The 19187-nt window shown below is 43.3% G+C and overlaps 2 protein-coding genes across 6 annotated transcripts in view; one reads left to right on the top strand and one right to left on the bottom strand.

The window, feature by feature from the left end:
* Nucleotides 1–5531: 5531 nt before the first annotated feature.
* LOC105889329 (very-long-chain enoyl-CoA reductase) lies at nucleotides 5532–14191 on the top strand. The gene is made up of 13 exons (XM_012815128.3): nucleotides 5532–6028; nucleotides 9676–9726; nucleotides 9817–9868; nucleotides 10148–10192; nucleotides 10778–10881; nucleotides 11134–11249; nucleotides 11566–11671; nucleotides 11979–12051; nucleotides 12137–12180; nucleotides 12332–12389; nucleotides 12561–12649; nucleotides 12738–12783; nucleotides 13045–14191. Exons 1-13 carry the CDS (start codon nucleotides 6005–6007, stop codon nucleotides 13170–13172), a joined length of 936 nt encoding a protein of 311 aa, XP_012670582.1. The 5' UTR covers nucleotides 5532–6004; the 3' UTR covers nucleotides 13173–14191.
* Nucleotides 14192–14198: 7 nt separating this feature from the next.
* LOC105889257 (retinal-specific phospholipid-transporting ATPase ABCA4-like) overlaps nucleotides 14199–19187 on the bottom strand; it is a 48321-nt gene continuing 43332 nt past the window's right edge. For 4 of the 5 annotated variants that reach the window (XM_031584074.2, XM_031584075.2, XM_031584076.2 and 1 more), the window contains 7 exons: nucleotides 18217–18323; nucleotides 17924–18065; nucleotides 17571–17705; nucleotides 16959–17062; nucleotides 16691–16783; nucleotides 16073–16322; nucleotides 14199–15212 (listed from right to left, as the gene is read on the bottom strand). In XM_031584074.2, coding sequence (XP_031439934.1) covers nucleotides 15096–15212; nucleotides 16073–16322; nucleotides 16691–16783; nucleotides 16959–17062; nucleotides 17571–17705; nucleotides 17924–18065; nucleotides 18217–18323 — 948 coding nt within the window. In that variant the 3' untranslated portion in view covers nucleotides 14199–15095. Of the gene's footprint in view, nucleotides 15213–16072; nucleotides 16323–16690; nucleotides 16784–16958; nucleotides 17063–17570; nucleotides 17706–17923; nucleotides 18066–18216; nucleotides 18324–18378; nucleotides 18522–19187 lie in introns of those variants that run through there. The other variant, XM_031584078.2, reaches the window with a different exon arrangement.

Here is a 19187-nt window from a genome sequence, read left to right as displayed (position 1 = left end):
AAACAAACAATGGGTCCTTGTTGTACATTTGCTGGGCAAAGAGTTAATGGGCTAATGGCAATGAGCAGTTGTTTTGATGTGGAACTAGAGCGGAAAAACAGCGATGGCCCCAGAGCATGCTGGGGCAACAAAAGCTCACTTCCACTGGAAGTCACGGGTCACGGAAGCTTTTGCCACCAACCTGCTCCAGGCGCTTCAGTGGGTCACTCAAGAGGCTGTGCCTCTGAATGATGTAGCATTCAGAATGGGGGGGATAGAGTAACATCACTGAAATACTTCTGGTTCTTATTGGCTCACACATACACAAAATGTGGTTCAGCTATAAGCAGTCGGTTATAGGCTAATGTGGTACAGCCACAATGGTGAACTGGGTCAGAGGTATTAGGCCTACCCTCTATAGACTGCTTAAGCATCAGGAAAGAGAGCCTGGTATGCTCCTGTAAAAACAATTACCACGTTTGTTTACTTGCCATTCCTTCCTTGTCTTCACTCAGATGAATGTATGGGATGTTATGGGACTAGGATATTATTGCTTGGGAATCAAAGGAACAAATCAAGCATGGGTTTTCGTTCTAAAAGATGACACATCTTATTTACCCCTGCATGGCAATGCTTGACATATTTTACAATATATTGAATTACATTGCATCTCAGCTGAAAACCCCCAGCCACTGAAACACATGTATCAATGCCACGAAAGAGGCACTGAGGCAGCTTGAATATTCAATATTCAAAAGATCAGGCAGCCTACTCGGTTGCTATTTCTGCAAATTCTTCCTGACAGTTTTCCCTTTAAGAAAGAATTTGCCGGCCAATTTATCTAAGGAAATTCAGAATACCCAAGCCCTATGAGCACATTGCCCCCTTGTGGTAAAAGGTCTAATTAAAACTTCCCCTCCAGAAAGCTTTGGGCAGGTGGATTTGATCTGATTGAGGTCATGCAAAGAGATAACCCTCTGTGCTTATGGTTGATGAGATTACTGAGAGCAAGCCTCTGCCTTGACAGTATACACTGGCCAGTCCTGTGCGAAGGTTTTGGGAGGAAAAAGTCATAAATCTGTGCACTGACTCAGACAAACACAAACCACAGCTCAATGCATCGCCAGGGGTGATGCTGGATGACTCCTCTGACAGGCTGACATCTTACTCACAGAACTGCAGAGAGGTGGCCAGATTGCCTGAGAAGATATATCTGGAGCCTCCCCATCGAAGACCCTCCTTTCTCGAACACTGCCCAACCATGATTGTTGGCGGATATTTATAGCATCTCTTTTTGGCAGGGAAGGGCAGGGCTTCTTTGCTGGTTTGCGCCACTCTGCAGTGACACCCTTGGTGCCTTAAGGATCATTCCATCTGACTGAAAAGTCAATAACGGATCCCGCGACCTTGGGCAGGTGGGACCTTTGTGCTGTCCACGATGCCTTAAAAACTTTCGGAACGGGAGATAGTGTTACTGCTGGCACAGCTCTTCATCTCCAGAGGAGGATAGAGAGCACACATGACCTTCCCTGTCTTCCTGGTACTTTAAGAGTCTTTGATTTCCCGCACTGTAGGTCAGTGGGGCTATTGATGCTTAAATGCTAATGATTATGCTAATAATCTGTGCTGGAACTCTTTTAGCCTCCAGATTGAGTTGAGAGAAAGACAAGAGCGTAGGACTCACAGATCCGGTTAGCCACAGGGTGTCAGTCCCTCTTCCAGAAGGATCGCAGCCAGTGGTCCCTTTAGGCTGATGTATAGACTTCCATACGGTTTAGAGACAAATTCATATTGAAAGCAAAGCACCACTTAGTTTAAAAAAGGCTGAGTCTAAAACTCTTCAGGTAGCAATGTATGTTGCTGTTAGGAGGCATGCTAGAAAAATCAGCCATGAAAAAAACTTGAAATGCCCATTTCGGTTTTTCACTCAAAGACTAAAATAGACATGCAGCCATGAAAAGTTTAAGACCACTCTTGAGGAAATTAACTTTTTCTCTTCTGAGTGCAGTGATTGCATCAGAAATTAAGTTAATTGCTTGAGATTGCATCATCCTTACGTCGGCCTATCGGCCTTTGACAGATGACGTAATTTTGGGTTAACCGCCATTTTGGAGGTATTCCAAATAATCCAATAAACCACAGGTGGTGAGGTATTCTGCGAACACATAAAACATCCCCAAGAATCCTATGATTGCCCTAAACATTTTCATTAAGGTTAGAACCTTTGTTATTTTAAGTAACGTTAAATGTGGTGGTTTTCTATCTTCTAAAGTTATTTATGTTAATAGTTTAATCCATTCCATCCATTGTTTTGGATTAAACAACGGACACCCAGGCAGGGCAGCAGAAAGAGGTTAGTCTGGTCTTCTTAAAAGTGTGAATTGTCATGCAATCGTCCTATATTATGAAGATGGCTACAAACAAATCTGGACCACACGAACATTGCACACATTAAAATTAGTTAAACCTTAAACAGCTACAGATGTAAAATGCAAAATTGACATTATTGTAGCTGTAATATTAATCAAACTTGAGTAGGCCTACTTTCTTACTTAAGTAAAGAATCTGAATAGTTCTTACACCATTGTGTCTACCTACAGTTTAATACATTGTAGCCTATGGGCTGATGCTTTATCCTGCTTGCCACCTCTCCTTCTGTTATGCGTTTTAGAACTACTTTGGACCCAGTCTTGCATAAACAATAAAGTATGTACAATGTCATTTTTTATAAATCTGTTGTTCTTGACTGTTTCCTTATTCTCAACATTTTGACAGCTGGACACGTTGTGTATTGTGCGGTCAGGTCACATGGATCAATGTTGTTAATAAATGACAATTTATAAATGACAATGACAATTTATCCAAATAAGGGACCCTTAGAGTATCCTCTCACTTTGTTTCTGTTTCTCCAGTTGTAATGCTCTCTCTGCTACCAAAGAGTATAAAGGTAATGTCAGTTCTTTGCTGCTACTTGCATTGTACTGCTGTACTGTAACACTACCTCCAAAATGGCACCTCATTGATGTCATACTCACAGACAATAAACACATGACTGAAAAAGACAGATTTTTGTCACTTTTCAGTTGACCGTCATGCAGTAAACGTGTCATCATGACGCATTTCGCTGTGTTTTGCCTTTTTCCAAAAACCCATGAAAATGGGTAAAAAAGGGTCACTCATAGATGCCCAGACCGCTTTCTGTCTGGAAAAAGTCCATGAATTAGCAAATTTCATGACTACATTGTAACTGCACACTACACTTTAACTTCTCACTAATCGTTTTTTCACAATATCCTTCCTGGTGAAGAACAGCAATTTGTGTCCCTCTGGACTCCCCTGTGAGTGACACTTTTTTACCCATTTTCGTGGGTTCTTAGAAAAGGCTAAACACAACTAAATGCGGCGTGATAGTCAATTGAATGACTACAATAGGCTGACGAAAGGAGGTTGCAATCTCATGCAACCAATTTCAATTCTGGTACATTCAGAAGAAAATGTTCATTTTTCTCAAGCCACTGACTGTAATTACTGGTGATTAGTGAGAGCAGTCTGATTAGAGATTAGATTCAACTTTATTGTCATTGCACAGAGTACAAGTACTGAGACAACGAAATGCAGTTTAGCATCTAACCAGAAGTGCAAAAAAGCAGTAAAAGTGCAGAGTATGTGCATATGTAAAGTGGAATATGTAAATAAATAAGATATGTACAGTAAGAAATAGATATGGAGTATGAACAGTATTGATACAAGACTGATATCATGATGGTATGTTCAGAAAAGACTGCGCTCCTGCTCTCATATTGAGACTGTCTGTGCTCTCAGTGTAAGTCTGAACACATGTGGTCCCATTGAGGTGCAAACGTATCCCTATCCTGTAGGTGTCAGTAGTGTCCCAGTCCAGTTGACGGATCAGGAGGTTAGGTTCCCCCGGCCACTCAGACCTCTCCGGTGGGCAGGCAGGTGCTTTGGTTAGCCACCCCCAGTGGTACTGACCTGGATCCAAGAGTCTCTCCTGTCCTACCAGACACTCTGTTCCCTGTTCTACCTCCATGCACCACAGGCTCCAGACCGTGACCGAGATGATGATAGATGCAGTGACACCGTGATGAAGGCATACTCCCCCTGAGAGAGAGAATGCCTTTGAAATTGTGGTTCAGAGATCAAAAGGCATTTGATTGTATTCTTTTCACTACATTCTGCTTCAAAAGCACCTCGATTGAGAGACAGACGGAAAAATACCCAAGGGAAAATGAACTGAATGGCAGCTGTGAGAATGAAACCATATTTTTTTCTTTTCTGAAATATTTCAGCATTCACTTACAGAATAAATGCATCAGAATCTCATCTCACATCATCATCATCATCATCATTATCATCATCGTTAGCATCATCATCACTGTCTTATCATCATTACTGGCTAATCAGACACATAATAAAGCACATCAAATCATTTTTTGTAGTAGTCATCATCCAAAAAGTACAATCCGAAGATACTACAAAGACTGCAGTGCTTTTATCTTGTTTCATTCCAAAATGCATGAGAGTGAAAACACGATTACACTGATTAGAGAATGATGGAATGATTTCAAGAACAAGCAGCAACAGTAGTAGGAGGAGTAGGAATATTTGAATTGTTGTTGTGGAGGGCTGGAGGGCACATGCAGTCTCAACTCTTGTAACACTGATACAGAGGATCTAATATTGAAATTAGCAACTGTGGCTATTTGCCCCCGTGACGGTGTGTCTTTATCTGTTCACTCCTGAGATCACAGGTGTCCAGGCCCAGGGAAGGTGGACACAATGTAGAGGATAATACCAGGAGAGGGGCAGCAAAGTCACATAAATGACACCAGTATGGTGGACAAGTCAAAACAGTATACACTGTATGTGTCTTTTTAATACTGCGAAGACACGGTGCATGAATCACACTGATCTGCATAGGTATAATTTATTACATACTGTATGTTAAAGGGTAATGCGTAATATTGTGCTCAGTGTTAAATTGGCAAAATGGTGGAAGAACTACAAAATGGAGGTTTTGTTCTTTGACACACTGAGCATTAGCAGTGCTGTGTTAGGACTAAGCTATCTGTCTCTGAACCACAGATGTTCTAGCCTTCTCAAGCAAAGACACCAGCTGTAAGCCCCAAAAGGGAGTTTTGCTGATGACAGAACATATGTGGCAGTGGCAAAGGGTTAATGGTCTGTGAGTTCCCTGTGTTGCCTCTATGTGTGTGTGTGTGTGTGTGTGTGTGTGTGCGTGCTCGCATGTACACGTCTATATGTATGTATGTATGTTTTGTGTGTATCACAGCAGATTCCTGGCCATAAGTCAGAGGCTGTTTTCTATTTTTGCCCAGTTCGACTAAGAGAGGGATTCCCCTGGTTCCACAGACACAGTGTGGAGATGACTGTCAGAGTGGGAGTCAGATTTCGGAATTGCCAGAGAGAGAGAGGGAGGGAGAGAGAGAGAGAGGGGGGGGAGAGAGAGAGAGGGAGAGAGAGAGACAGTGAGAGGGAGAGAGAGAGACAGTGAGAGGGAAGGAGGGAGGGAGAGAGAGAGAGAGTGAGAGGGATGGAGGTAGGGAGAAAGAGAGAGAGAGAGAGGGGTCACTATATTATACCATGAGTGTGAAACAAGATAGAGTGGAATGAGGCAGTAAAAGCATCAGTGCCAGGGATGAAGAGTGGCAGAGAGAGAGAAAAGGGAGGGGAAGGAGGACAGGACTGACAGCAGAGCAGCACACTAAAAAATGAGGAAGAGAAGTCTGAGGGCAGGAAGGAGGGAGGGAAAATGAATGGTGGAGCAAGAGTAGGAGAGAGAGAGGGAGAGAGAGAGAGAGAGCGGGAGAGAGAGAGAGAGAGCGAGAGAGAGAGAGAGAGAGAGAGAGAGAGAGTGAGGCGAGGGGTGGCATGGGATGGGGGATGATCAGTGGGTCTGTCTAGAGTTGGGAGAGCAGGAGCCGGCTCTGGGAGACCTTTGGGAGGATTACAGTTAGACAGAGGAAACAGAAACGCCTCCAACATGAGCAGAACCATTTTCTTTGAGGTAAGACCTTTTAAAGTTTAGAGTTTTAAAGATTTTAAGTTAAGAGTGGTTAAATCCATATTTGCTGCACTACAACATGTTTTTTTTCTGTTTTTTGTAATGCTTGCTATCAAATGAATGACAAAACCATGTAGAAATGTGAAAAAAGTACTTAACATATTAGTTGATTGGAATTAAATGGATTATTCTCATGAAATGGCTTTGAAGTTCTTGTTGACAAAGTTTTGGAGGGTGGGGTTACTTGTTGGTCAAAGTGATAAAACTTGCTCGGACAAACTTGCTCGGTAATTGTTTTTAGACAAGATCATATCTTAACATTTTGACTTATTTACCAGTCCATTAATTAATGTAATAAAAAATAAGGGAACCATTCAAATGATTTTGGGAAGTAGTGTTAGCACTGGTATCTTCAGATAAAGCATGCAATTTAAAACTTCCTTCTCACTCCACTCATCTTATGTCCTCTTGGTGCTGTTTAACACATAGTTTGGAGAAACTGTTGGATGATTTGTAGATTAAGTGTTCAGATACAGCTGGGAATAGTGACAACAAAGCTGGTGGTGTGTTGACTTATTTTGAGAAATCCTGGTCTGCTGGGCTCATTAACAACTTGCTGATTATGGCTCAGTGAAACCCAAAACCCACGGAGCTCGCTTCGAGTCTCTTCACTATGGAACCAAATGTTCCCCTGGTGGAGGGAGTTCTGCTTGTCAACATCGTAAAGCTTGATGTGCTTTTGAAACGTCGTAAACCACATTTATTGTGGTCAAAGCCACATACACTGTGTATTACTGTCGTAGTCTGCAGTGTAACTGCAAATGGGCAATTATGTTATTCAGTAGCCAGCAAGAGCAACGGGCCTGTCATCCGTCTACAATTTATTGGCCTTGGTGGTATTTGAGCCATTCACTGCCACAGCCAGAGTCCAAACCGCTAACGGATTAGCACACAGCCTATTAGTTGGATTATATGTTTAGAATAATCATTCGTTAGTGACAAAGGCTGGTAAATATCCATCTACAGTGTTTATACAATTATTTTAATGGAGGATATTCAATATGTTCGTTCTGTTTCTACTGGAGACTTCAATGTGTACTTAACAACGAGAGATTCTACTTTGTCATCATTTCCACAGTGTTTTAAACGGTATGCTCCCTATGCCTCTTTGATAGAGAGTGTGATGTGGATCAGCCTGTCTGAAATGCTCTGTTTTTCGATGAACTGTGAGGAACTGTGGCCTTCTTCATCATTCATCATTACATCTGTATTTACCCCGCCGGAGGGGAACTCGGGGCAGATTTAGGGTGAGCTGTCAATGCGGAGCGCTCGGAAATCAGCTGAGTGCTTTTTATTGATGACTCTGGCGAGCTGGCAGAAGAGGCCTGATTTACTGTCCGTGTCTTTGTCTATGTGCGGGGTATGGGAGAGCGCTCTTTCTCTCTCTCTCCCTCTTTAGCTCTCTCTCTCTCACCATTTCCCCCTCTCTCCTCTCCCTCTTTCACCCTGTATGATTAATAACAATCCAAGCAGCTTGATCTAGGTCCCTTTTTGCAATATAACACAGAGTTGGTGTAGTAAAATGCATGTGTTTGCAAGAGGTGCCTTTTAAATAATAGAGCAACTACAAGCTACAGTTATCAGAGTAAGACGTACTGACAGGGCCCTAACTCATAGCAGGGTATATGGCAGATGGCATAATGGAATTCAGTGACAGGGCAGTAAAATGCATATATTTCTGTTAGGTTCGCTTCACACAGAGCTACATTGTACAGTAGTGACTAAAGGCACTTTCTTCCTTTCGAGTACATCTAAGGTAAAAGTTTACATCTATACTTTGTTGACGAAGCAGCCAAGATACTGTGTTGAACGAACATCGAGCCATCTGCATAGTAGCATAACACCAATGACAAGAGCCTCGGTGACCTACAATTATTTAAAAGTCGCCCCTGTTCAGACGTGTAATTTTCAACAAATGACATTATTAGTGCTGTGTCCACATGTTTACTTCTAATATCCAGGGAGGGAGGCTTGTGTCACGACACCCTTCGTGGAGTCACGACACCCAGTGTCTCTGCCTCCTCAGCAGGTCTAAGGCCCTCTGAGACCAAACGCTACTGTGGTATAATTAGATTTACAAGGGCATAGTGACACGGTGAACAAGGGTGTGCTTTTACATGACACAATTCAATGGAATTCACTGGGACTGCTGACCCTTATTTTTATTTTTTTACGTAGGGACGGATTAATGAGGCCCTTATCCATAATGCTGTTTGTGTAAGCAGAAAAGCAATTACACTGCCCAGTGGCTGTTCCGAGCCAAGCTGGCACATGGAGAGTGAGTCAGGGTTCAAGCAATGGTTTTCAGAACCTTTGGTCCGAGCAGGGCTGGAATAGCCGTATTGTCCGCTTATGGGTATTTCTTGGCCTGACGCTGTGCATTCAGCAAATCTTCAGGTATCCATTAGGGGGTTATTACACCGTCCAGTAAAAGAGCAATTTAAAGGGTGACAGCTCTGCTGAGCTGCACAGTATACCGAGTGCTTTCAGGGCAAATTGCTCCCGTCCTCCCCTGACCACCCCTTGCATACGCTGTAGATCAGAGCTGACATGGTCTAATTAAGATTAAAAAGATCTGCATTGCAACTGGATGCATCTATGGTAAGATCTAAGACAAAGGAGAAGAGGAAACTATAGTGCCCAGACTCAACTGACTCAGCCCAAAGGAGATCCGCGCGGAGCTGTTTATTTTACACAACGGGCGACTAAAATGGAGGCTAAATAAATATCAAGTCCTAGTCTGGAGTGTGACTGTCTGTGGTGGGCTCAGAGCCTCTGTGGTGATCAATATCAGTCTGAGCAGCAGACAGCTGAAGTGGCTCCTCTTGGGGGTCCTGTGTAAGAGGATTAGGCCTGCCCAGGGATCTCTCACTGCTGTCGAGCTTTGTGGAGGTTTAAATGGATAGGGGAGGATGTAAGCTGGAAGAGTTGATCGCCAGAGAGGAGAGAGACATGCAAACAGATAAACAGTCTGCTGGGTAGTGTAACACTGTCAAGGTCTGTCAGGAGGAGGCAGATAGGATTTGCAGGTGAGGCATGTGGAACTATCAGACAGACTGCTCCAAAAAAAAAAACAATCTGATATTTTCATGGTTTGTTACTTTTTGAGGATGTAATCAAACTCTGGTGTTGATCCAGCGCTCAAAGTTTTTCCGGCTGAGAAGCACTATGTGAAAAACATGGTTTGTTTGTCCCTGAAGAGATTGTTTGTGGGTGCTGTTAGAGTCTGCCAGACGTAACCTCACCGTTTGTCACTGAACCCTCTGGCTCGGCTCGTCTGGAATAATGGCCCCTCACTGATCATATGAACCCTTGGAGGGAGGATCCAGTGGGGTGGTCATCCGGCCCTGGTTAGCCATCATCAGAACCTCTAGTTAGTGGCATACACATGGCGGAGCTGTAATGAAATGGGAGATCTGCCCTGGTCATGTGGGTTCAGATAACATCACTTTGCCAAGTAACTATGATTTATAGTGATGGAATGAAACAGCCAGCCTGGTTTACCATGCTATGTCCATACAAAAGTATTTATTTCTCTGTGTCTCACTGACTTGTATAGACCCTGGACTGATATGTCTGTATCATTTTAGGTGGAAATTCTGGATTCAAGGACCAAAGAGCAGCTCTGCTTCCTGGACAAGGTAAAGATTTTGTCATTTTTACACTGCCTCACAGTGGAATACAGCCAAGAGTGGTAAATCTACTATTAGTGTTAATTTATCTTCTTCCAGGTTGACCCCCACTCAACCATAGGAGACATAAAGAGTCTTTTTCACAAGTCATGTAAGTTTTCAATGTAGAGGTGTTTGTAGTGATAGCAGAGCCTTTGACTTGCCAAGTATTTCGTTTTGCATCCCAGAGTAAAGTGAAATAATCATAGGGTGTGTGTGAGAGGGGGGGGCATTAATAATCAAAGTAGATCGTTGACTGCAGAAATGCCATTTTTTTTCCCATATTGATCGATGGCTTTGTCAGGCCTGGGGCAAGCTCATGGGCTCTGGCAGCATGATATCTGTATTGACCAGTCAGCTTAATTTCCGTCTGTCTGTCACTCTTGTTCAGACCCGAAGTGGTACCCCTCCAGACAATCGCTGAAGTTGGACCCCAGTAAGTCACAGTCTTCCTCAGATCTCTCACACTGTCTGCTTCTTCATGGATATCTCTGTTAAAGTTGCTGTGTGTCGAGTTTGGAAGTGTTTGTTGTTAAACATTGTTGGGTGGAGGTGGCATGTGGTGGAAATCAGTGTTCCGTCCACATGAAGTGATGAGTGGGGTTTGACTTTGGGAATTTGTGGAATGTTGGTCCCACCGTTTCGAACCCTGAGGTTATCTCAGGAGGTTATCACTGAACAGTGGGCTGATTAAAGCTCCAGGGAGCTGAGGGAAATTGATTGTTTCATTTTCTTGCACCACTTTCTCCGAGAACCAGGTTAGGAAAAGGGTCACCTTGATATTCTAGGACAAGACGGTCAGGCTAAAAGTAGACTTTAATTTATTTTCTAAAAGAAATGAATCCCATTTTACCCATTTTGAAATGTTACTCACATCATTATAGGCTGTGATTCAAATTCTTAGAAGAATCCCTCCATGAATGCATATCCATTCTCTGTCCATGTAAGAGTGATTTTATAATTGCAGTCATATTAAGACATCTGTTGACCTTCTTGTGTGGATTGTATCTGTTGCTCTCAGAGGGGAAAGCCCTCAAAGATGATGACGTACTCCAGAGCCTACCTGTTGGGACCACAGCAACAATGTACTTCAGAGATCTGGGGCCACAGTTGGGATGGACAATGGTAAGGGCACATATAGAAAGCTCATTGAAGAGAATGTAATAATGATGACCACTAGTTGTGGTAGTATCAGTTTGTATGGAATTGAATTAAATGATAGTTACAGGCTAACACAACTATGTTCCACCATCATAAAGGTGAAGGCAGTGCAGACACTTGTCTGCGAGCAGAACAATGGTTCACGAACAGAGTGACGACGACAATGACGATGATGATGGTGGTGGTGAGAAGAACTATGTCTTTTTTGTGTTCCAGGTGTTCTTGGCTGAGTACTTGGGCCCTCTCCTGATTTACCTCCTTTTCTACTTCCGCGTGCCCTACATCTACACACACAAGTTTGCCTTCACAGCCAGTCCCTACCCTGTAGTGAGGTAAGCTCACGTACTCTTCTCTCAGCCAGCCCCTACCCTGTAGTGAGGTAAGCTCATGGGCTCTTCTCTTTCACTCACCAGTCTATCATACTGAATTCTTTCCTTCTTTTTTTCCCCTCCATGTCTCCCATCCCTCACAGTATCTCTTTCCTCGCCCTGACCTTTGGGGTCACAAGTTATCTCATTTTCTAATTCTATCCCTCCATTTAGTGTTTTTCCATGGCTCCCTCGCACTGTTGTTATAACATCTATTCTTACGCCCCCATCCCTCCCTCCCTCCCTCCCTCTCTCCCTCTCTCCTCTTCTCTTTCTACAGCCTGGCCTGTGGCTGTCACTCCTTCCACTACATCAAGAGGTTAATTGAAACTATATTTGTGCACCGCTTCTCCCATGGCACCATGCCTCTGAGGACAATAGTGAGGGTAGGTACAATTTGGGATGAGCACACATGAGCTATTCTGTGACGGGGGGCTTTGACCACTGGGGCACTCTGGTACATGTAGTCAATGACAGCACCAGTAACTCACTCAAGAGAGTCAGAGGGTGGCACTCCCTCCACTGCATCACCAAAATACGCTTTTAAGGAAATATAGCTGAGACAGACCTAAAACTGCAGAACTTTTAACCTTCAATGAAAGAACATACATTAAGAGCAAGTGGTATATATGCTTAGTAAACGTCACTTAAATGTGGCTGTTCATTATCCACGTCTCCTGACTCTTTTGGCAGAACTGTGTCTATTATTGGGGCTTTTCAGCCTGGCTCGCCTACTACATCAACCACCCCCTCTACACACCACCATGTAAGTTCACTGTTACTACTGAGAAAATATTTTATCTGTCAGACATCAGGTGACTCATAACACTTTGTTATGATTTCTTTTGCAGTTTATAGGGACACACAAGTTAACTACTCACTGATGGCATTTGTGGTATGTGTATCATGCTTTTAGTAGGCCTACTACACTGCTTACAGTTTTCACAATGGACTTTTACTTCATTTATTAGCGTGCTGCTAATATGTCCAGCAGCAAAATGACTCTTTTAGAGTGCATTAGTGATCCATGTCTGGTGTCATTGCAGTTGTGTGAAGCAGGGAATTTCTCTATTCATTTGACCCTGAATAACCTCAGAGGAGACGGTAAGAAAGCTATTGCATGTCCATTGACTCTTGTCTATTTGAGAGATTTGCATGATTGCTGTGCTGGCGTGGGTCCTGATGTTGTGAATAAATTTAGCACATTTAGCTGATGCTGATGCAATGTTTCAGTATGTTATGTATTTACCTCATGCGTTTCCCTTGGTCGAACAGGGCCAAAAAGCAGGAGGTTCCCCAGCCCAAATAAGAACCCCTTCACATGGCTTTTCTTCTTTGTGTCTTGCCCCAATTACACCTATGAGGTGAGGCAGCAATTTGCTTAGTTGTATATTTTGTCATCATGAGAATCTGTGCAGTGACTGGATTGTTGTGTGCCATTCTGTCCCTCAGGTAGGGGCCTGGGTGAGCTTCTCCATCATGACTCAATGTGTTCCAGGTATGTTTCTGGTTTCTTCCCTCCTTTAAACAGTAATACAGTATGTACTTTTGTATTTGGTAATATAGAGTAAACTATATCTTATTAAATTCAGATATCTTCCAGTGTATGGCATATCACTTCCTTCAACTGGCTACAAGACACATTCGTTAGAAGCCGCTGAATTTTTTATTATTTTTTTTACTTACCACTGCTTATGAGGCATGAACTGTTGTGACTTGGAAATGGCTTCGTCTCCGTGACCCTTCTCTTTCTCTGCAGTGGCCCTGTTTGCCCTGTTGGGCTTCATTCAGATGACCATCTGGGCAAGGAGCAAACACAGAACCTACACCCGAGAGTTTAAGGACTACCCTAATCTACGGATGCCTATTCTGCCTTTCGTCCTTTGAGGAGAGAGAGAGAGAGAGAGAAAGAAAGAAAGAAAGAGCCGTGACTCCCAAAGCAACGTCTTCCAACTTTCGATTGACATTCAGTGATTTGGGCCTCACCAGAGGACGGTGATCACACCTGGATCCATCAACACACAGTGTCAGAGCAGTCTCCGTGGTGTCACTTTGCAGGTTGACAATCAGTGTAAATGACTGCAGGGGTCCACACAAGCTGCTCTGCTGTTAAAAATAGATGAACAAAACACACTCTACAAACAACACGAACAAACTAAACTTGCTGGGTGAGTGACATTTGTTAAGACTCTGGATGCCCCTAATCTTCAAGGTATAATGAAGGTCCTTAAATGGCTTTTTACCTCTTTGATATGTTGATCATAGCACTGAAAAGCTTTTGGGAGAGCCATGCTATATGAATATTTTCAACTTCAACCTCAAAGTTAGCACCCTCAGGGTTGCAATAAGGAAACGGAAAATAAGGTGTCTCAATCAAAAAAGCCCTCAGGACCCTATATTGTAAAAAAAAATATGAAAACTTTGTGAGTGATTGCGAGTGTGTGTGTGTTCTACTGCAGGGCTGACCTGAGATGGTTCGTCTTTTATGTGTGGTCACTTTTGCCCTTTTAAAACTAGGGGTGGGAATAATATGCGACAATACGCTCCTATCACAATAGTTTGGCTACAATATGACATTTGATTCTTCAGATTTTACAATACAGCATATTTTTGCAATTCGATTCTGCGATACATTACGATTTATTTCTCCCATATATTACATTTCGTATACTGGGAGTCTCTGCAGCCATCTTGGCGCAGTAAATGTGTTCTCGACTTTGACTTCCTTTTGAATTTCTGCTGTGACAAAAGAGAACAACGAGGTCTTGTGCCATCTTGTGGACTTCAGAAGCAATGTTATCAGAGTAGATGTATGTACCATAGTAATATTAAAATCGTCATATTAAATAAATAGATATCGCGGCTTTTGGTGCCACGTATCATGATAATAAAATATTGCGATACTACAGTGCATCGATTTTTTTCTCCCACCTTTATCAAAAACTCACTCAGAAAACTCAGAAACCAAACACCTCACACTCGAGTAAAATCACCAAACCATCTCAGGTTACATGAAAACTTAGGCAGGTATTACATACCACTCTTGACCTTAAATATTGTTTGAAACACATTATATCAGGAATAGTGATGGCTGATTCTTCACCACAATTTGAGATTGACAGTTTTAAATGGCAAATGTGGTTGTGTTGTATACGTGTGTTTATTTTTCACACAAGACAAAAAAAAGTACAGTTTTCATGAAAAAGACTTGAATCAATCAATATCTTGAAATGGAATCTTGATCTCAGCTCAGGGTGTGACCACTGGATAAGCCCAGAGGACAATACACACTGATCAAGCAATTTTGTGCAATTAAAAGCTTTTCTACCTTTTGAACAAAAACCATAAGCAAGAACGGTTTTAGGGAGGCTTAGAAAATGTCATCTCTGTGGCAGGAGCACTCTAAAAAAAAAAAAAACCATCTATTGCACTATTTGAATTATCTTATCAAAAAACGCATTAGTAAAAAAATAGTTTTATTGATTTCAATAAAGTGCTAATCAGCAAAACTATCCGAGTCCGACTCATTTGCTTCTGTTTTGTTCTCCTTCATTTCACTTTGATTTGCATCTCTAACAGAAAGCCAGTACAGAGAGAGAGATCCTTGGCATAAGAAGTGCAAAGCAGGCTAAGTCTCGCAGTGGGACAGTGTTTGAGTAACTGTCTTGTTAAGGAACTCCAGGCAAGAAGTCAATGCCTGAGGCATCGGCGGCAGCACCAGCAGTAGCAGTGGTAGCAGCAGGAGCGGTAGGAGCAGATGGCCTCTCAGTCATCGTGGGTTCATGCGGCTCCTCCGGCCCCTCCTGGTTCTCAGTTCCTCGCTTTCTCCGGCGTGACCTTGACGTCGCGCCTGGCCCCCGCAGCCCTGGGGTGCAGCACCATCGTGTGCTCCTCTGTGGACTGCAGCTTGGCAAAGTTCACAAACACCTGCAGCAGCAACAAGAGGGTGCAGAGGAGTGAAACTGGGAGGCAGGGAGCCAAAATGTCTGACCTAAACCTTCTAAAAGCCAAGGAGAAGATATGGAGTTAAATGACTCCAGATAAGCGTGGTATACTTGTCTGAGGGTGATACAGGCAAGAACATTTGCCGTTCCATGTTTGACTTGTGATGTCGGGAATATGTGACACAAAGGCCTCAAGTCGTGCTATAATTAGCTTATCTCCATTCCATGGCATTCTCAACTAAATGAAGGAGCAATGTGTCTTAAACCCTTAATGATCGTATCTGTTACAGCACTTCAAAAATAGCAGTAGGACAATGTTGCTAAATTGCTCTAGGTAATTGCTTTTAAATTAAAGAGCCACATGGGGCTTGTTCTTTCTTTTCCATGCTGTCTCCACCCTGACTGGCATGACAGTCTGACAACTCCAAGCAATGCTTGATCCCAGACAGACAGACTCCACATTTAGCAAGTACCGATTTAATGACAAGCTTGTCTGAGACTGAGAAAGAATTAGGTGGAAATAATGACACTGCGAGAGCAGGAGGCACAGATCGTGCTCTTGAAGAAACAGCCTCCTGCCTCCTTGTATGTCAGGCTGCCAAAGCAAAGACAATGAGATAACTAATTTGAAAAAGACAGTTTAATTGAACTGTCTGTCCTTGGTTATAGATAAGAGGACTCTACAGGTGGTTGAATAGAGAGGTTCTAGTGTTTGTAGACTCAATGACTCGCTTTCACAACAGAAGTTTATGTGTAATTCAAAATGTAATGTAATGTACCTAAAAAGCTGTCTTGTGAGGTTAAAGCAAGTCCAATGTACCCAGTTGTATGGGCATATCTCACCTGGTCCAGGGTGGTCTGGGAGACGGAGTAGTCCTCTATGTTGAGCTTCTCCTTGTTGGCGAGCACCAGCTGGAAAATGCGCGCCAGCGAGGAGGTGGCGATCTCGTACTGCAGCGTGTTGTAGTGCTTCTCCCGCTGGATACAGCCAGGGAAGGTGCTCTCCATGAAGGCCTCGGCCGGGTTCAGGTCCGGGAAGGCACCCTCCTTGGCTGCCCGGATCTTCATGGTGACCACATACCCATCACCAAACCTACAGGTGACACATGGAACATCCTTAGATAGCAGCTACTGTATGAGGTGGGATGTATTATGTGGATGTATCCACTCGAGGGCTTGACGATTAAATGGATACTGGTGAGGATCTACTTTAATAGAGATTTCTGTGCAAAGCATAATGAATCCAGAACACTTTGAATACATATTTGTTGGTCATCCTTTGGTCACTACACTACACAATCATTATGTGATATTGCTGTGATTAATAGAAATACATTTTCTAATCCTATATTAGATATATGCTGTAAAATGGCACTGAAAAGCCCTACCCAGAATACAACTGCCTCTGAAATAGATGTAAATCTGTTCCTGAATCAGTTGCCACCTGGTTAACGTGCTTACTTGTATTTGAGGTGCTGAATGGTGCCCAGACACTTGAAGGTTCCGTTGACCATGATAGCCAGACGAGTGCAGAGGGCCTCACACTCCTCCATGCTGTAATGAAGACAAGATTCATTATTTAACAAGTGAAGAAAACTCACAATATTTAACCAGTTACTGTTGATTTAGGCTAATTTTATTCCCCTGCAAATGTAAGTGAGAGATGGCACAGATGTTCTGCAGAGTTGGTTAGGTTGTGGTGCAAAGAGGGGAGCGCTGTTGGGCGTACCTGTGTGAGGTGAGCACTACAGCCCGTCCGTCCTGAATGACACTCATGATGGAGTTCCAGAGGAAGCGGCGGGAGTGGGGGTCCATGCCTGTGGTGGGCTCGTCCTGCAAACACACCAGAGGAAACATGACATGGTGTATCTCCACATGACATAGTGCATCTCCACATGACATAGTGCATCTCCACATGACATAGTGTATCTCCACATGACATAGTGTATCTCCACATGACGTAGTGCATCTCCACATGACATAGTGTATCTCCACATGACATAGTGTATCTCCACATGACATAGAGTATGTCATGTGGAGATACACTATGTCACATAGTGTATCTCCACATGACATAGTGCATCTCCACATGACATAGTGTATCTCCACATTACATAGTGTATCTCCACATGACGTAGTGTATCTCCACGACATAGTGTATCTCCACATGACATAGTGTATCTCCACATGACATAGTGTATCTCCACATGACATAGTGTATTCTCCACATGACATAGTGTATCTCCACATAACACATAACACATAATATCTCCACGGCAACTTCCTGAGCACTTCCAGGAAAGAGGGAAGTCAGAAGAGTTGCAGGGGACTTTGTACCCACCAGCAGCACCAGGGCTGGGCAACCGATCATGGCGATGGCTGTTGAGAGCTTGCGTTTGTTTCCCCCACTGTAGGTGCCAGCGATGCGGCCAGCGTACTCAGACAAGCCCAGCTTCTGGATGGCCCACTCAGCCACCTGAACAGATCAGAAGATCAGAAGAGTGAGATTGGGTTAGTAGGTGGAAAAGGACAGAGAGAGCATGTACGTGTGTAAGTTAACCCTCACAACTAAAACATTAAATGAGAGAGTGATATAAAGTACAAAGGAAACTGAGAAAAGGGAAACAAAAAAGGAAAAAAAAGAGAGAGAGAGAGAGAGAAACAGAGAGAGAGAGAGGGAGAAAGAGTATCCACCCTGCTAATCTCAGACTCAGGGACTCCTCTCAGGCGTGCATAGAGGTGGAGGTGCTCTCTGCCTGTGAGCAGCTCATCAATGGCATCAAACTGAGGACAGTAGCCCATGTTCTGATGCACATCCAGGATGTTGGTGAGGATGCTGTGGAGAGATTCAAAACAGATCAGGTAACCATCTTAGAAAACCAACAGACTAGATACTGACATATTCAAGTGTTCCCCTTGGACGCTTGCATTGAGGCCAATTCCCATGTAAATGAGGTATTCTGATTCTGATCCTGTGTTTTATTCACCTATGCCCAGTGACAGCGGCTTCTCCTGAGGTGACGTCAATGTCTCCAGTCAGCATTTTGAAGGTGGTTGTTTTTCCAGCTCCATTTACACCCAGAAGACCAAAGCACTGTGTGTGTGTGAGAGAGAGAGAAAGACAGAGAGAGAGAGAGAGAGAGAGAGAGAGAGAGAGAGAGAGAGAGAGAGAGAGAGAGAGAGAGAGAGTGAGTCAGTCAATCTGTCAACTTCTGGTCTCATCTCATTCTCAGTATTCACACCTCCCGCCTGGTTGTTCTGGGAAACTGTTCCCTCGCTGTAGGGTCTGGAGCTGCCAAAGAACACAGAGTCCAGTCCCAGAAAAAAAACACATTTCCCCTCCCAGCCCAGCTCCTGTGGCATCCAACATCCACTGCACATTCAAAGCCTTAATTACTCTTGTTGCCAGGCTTACATTGCATATGGCAAGTTGGAAACAGAAAGTACTGGCGTGAGATCCACTTTGTTGGCTGGGCTAGTGCAGCAGAAGGCTTGGGCTAATGAAGAACTCAAGAGTATACAAATACAAATGCGTTCTGCTGTTATAACTCTGTATATTAAAGTTACTTCCTAACCCACCTAAGTGGTGGAGAAACTGGCAGGAAATCTGTTTTAAGGAGACCCAGAGGAAGTCGACCAGGTTCGTTCTGGAAATGCAACTGCAAGTGACACGACGTTCAAAAGACGAGACTGTATCAGAACCAAGGTTATTATAGTTTTGCATTTTTCACTAGTTTTTATTTTTATTTCGTTTTGACTTTTTGTTTTCAATTTCAGTTTAGTTTTAATTAGTTTTCAAAGCGGGTTTGCTAGTTTAGTTTAGTTTCTATTTTTGGAAAATGCTTAGTTTGAGTTTAGTTTTTATTAGTTTCAGTATTAGTTTTAGTCTTTACTGCGGAATGCAACAGACCAGGGGGGGGGGGGGCAGTCAGGGAAGCTTAATTGTTTTGCTTGCAAG

Source organism: Clupea harengus, chromosome 17, assembly GCF_900700415.2.
Source record: "Clupea harengus chromosome 17, Ch_v2.0.2, whole genome shotgun sequence".
NCBI lineage: Eukaryota > Metazoa > Chordata > Actinopteri > Clupeiformes > Clupeidae > Clupea > Clupea harengus.
The sequence above is the reverse complement of the archived record's forward strand: the minus strand, read 5'-3'. Positions and strand labels throughout refer to the sequence as shown.

What these genes read in the sequence shown, in the direction of transcription:
- LOC105889329 (XM_012815128.3), top strand. Translation starts at nt 6,005, where the DNA reads ATGAGCAGAACCATTTTCTTTGAG. An exon ending in GCAGAACCATTTTCTTTGAG is followed by an intron (nt 6,029 to 9,675) that starts GTAAGACCTTTT and finishes GTATCATTTTAG; the next exon opens with GTGGAAATTCTGGATTCAAG. An exon ending in GAATAACCTCAGAGGAGACG is followed by an intron (nt 12,390 to 12,560) that starts GTAAGAAAGCTA and finishes TTGGTCGAACAG; the next exon opens with GGCCAAAAAGCAGGAGGTTC.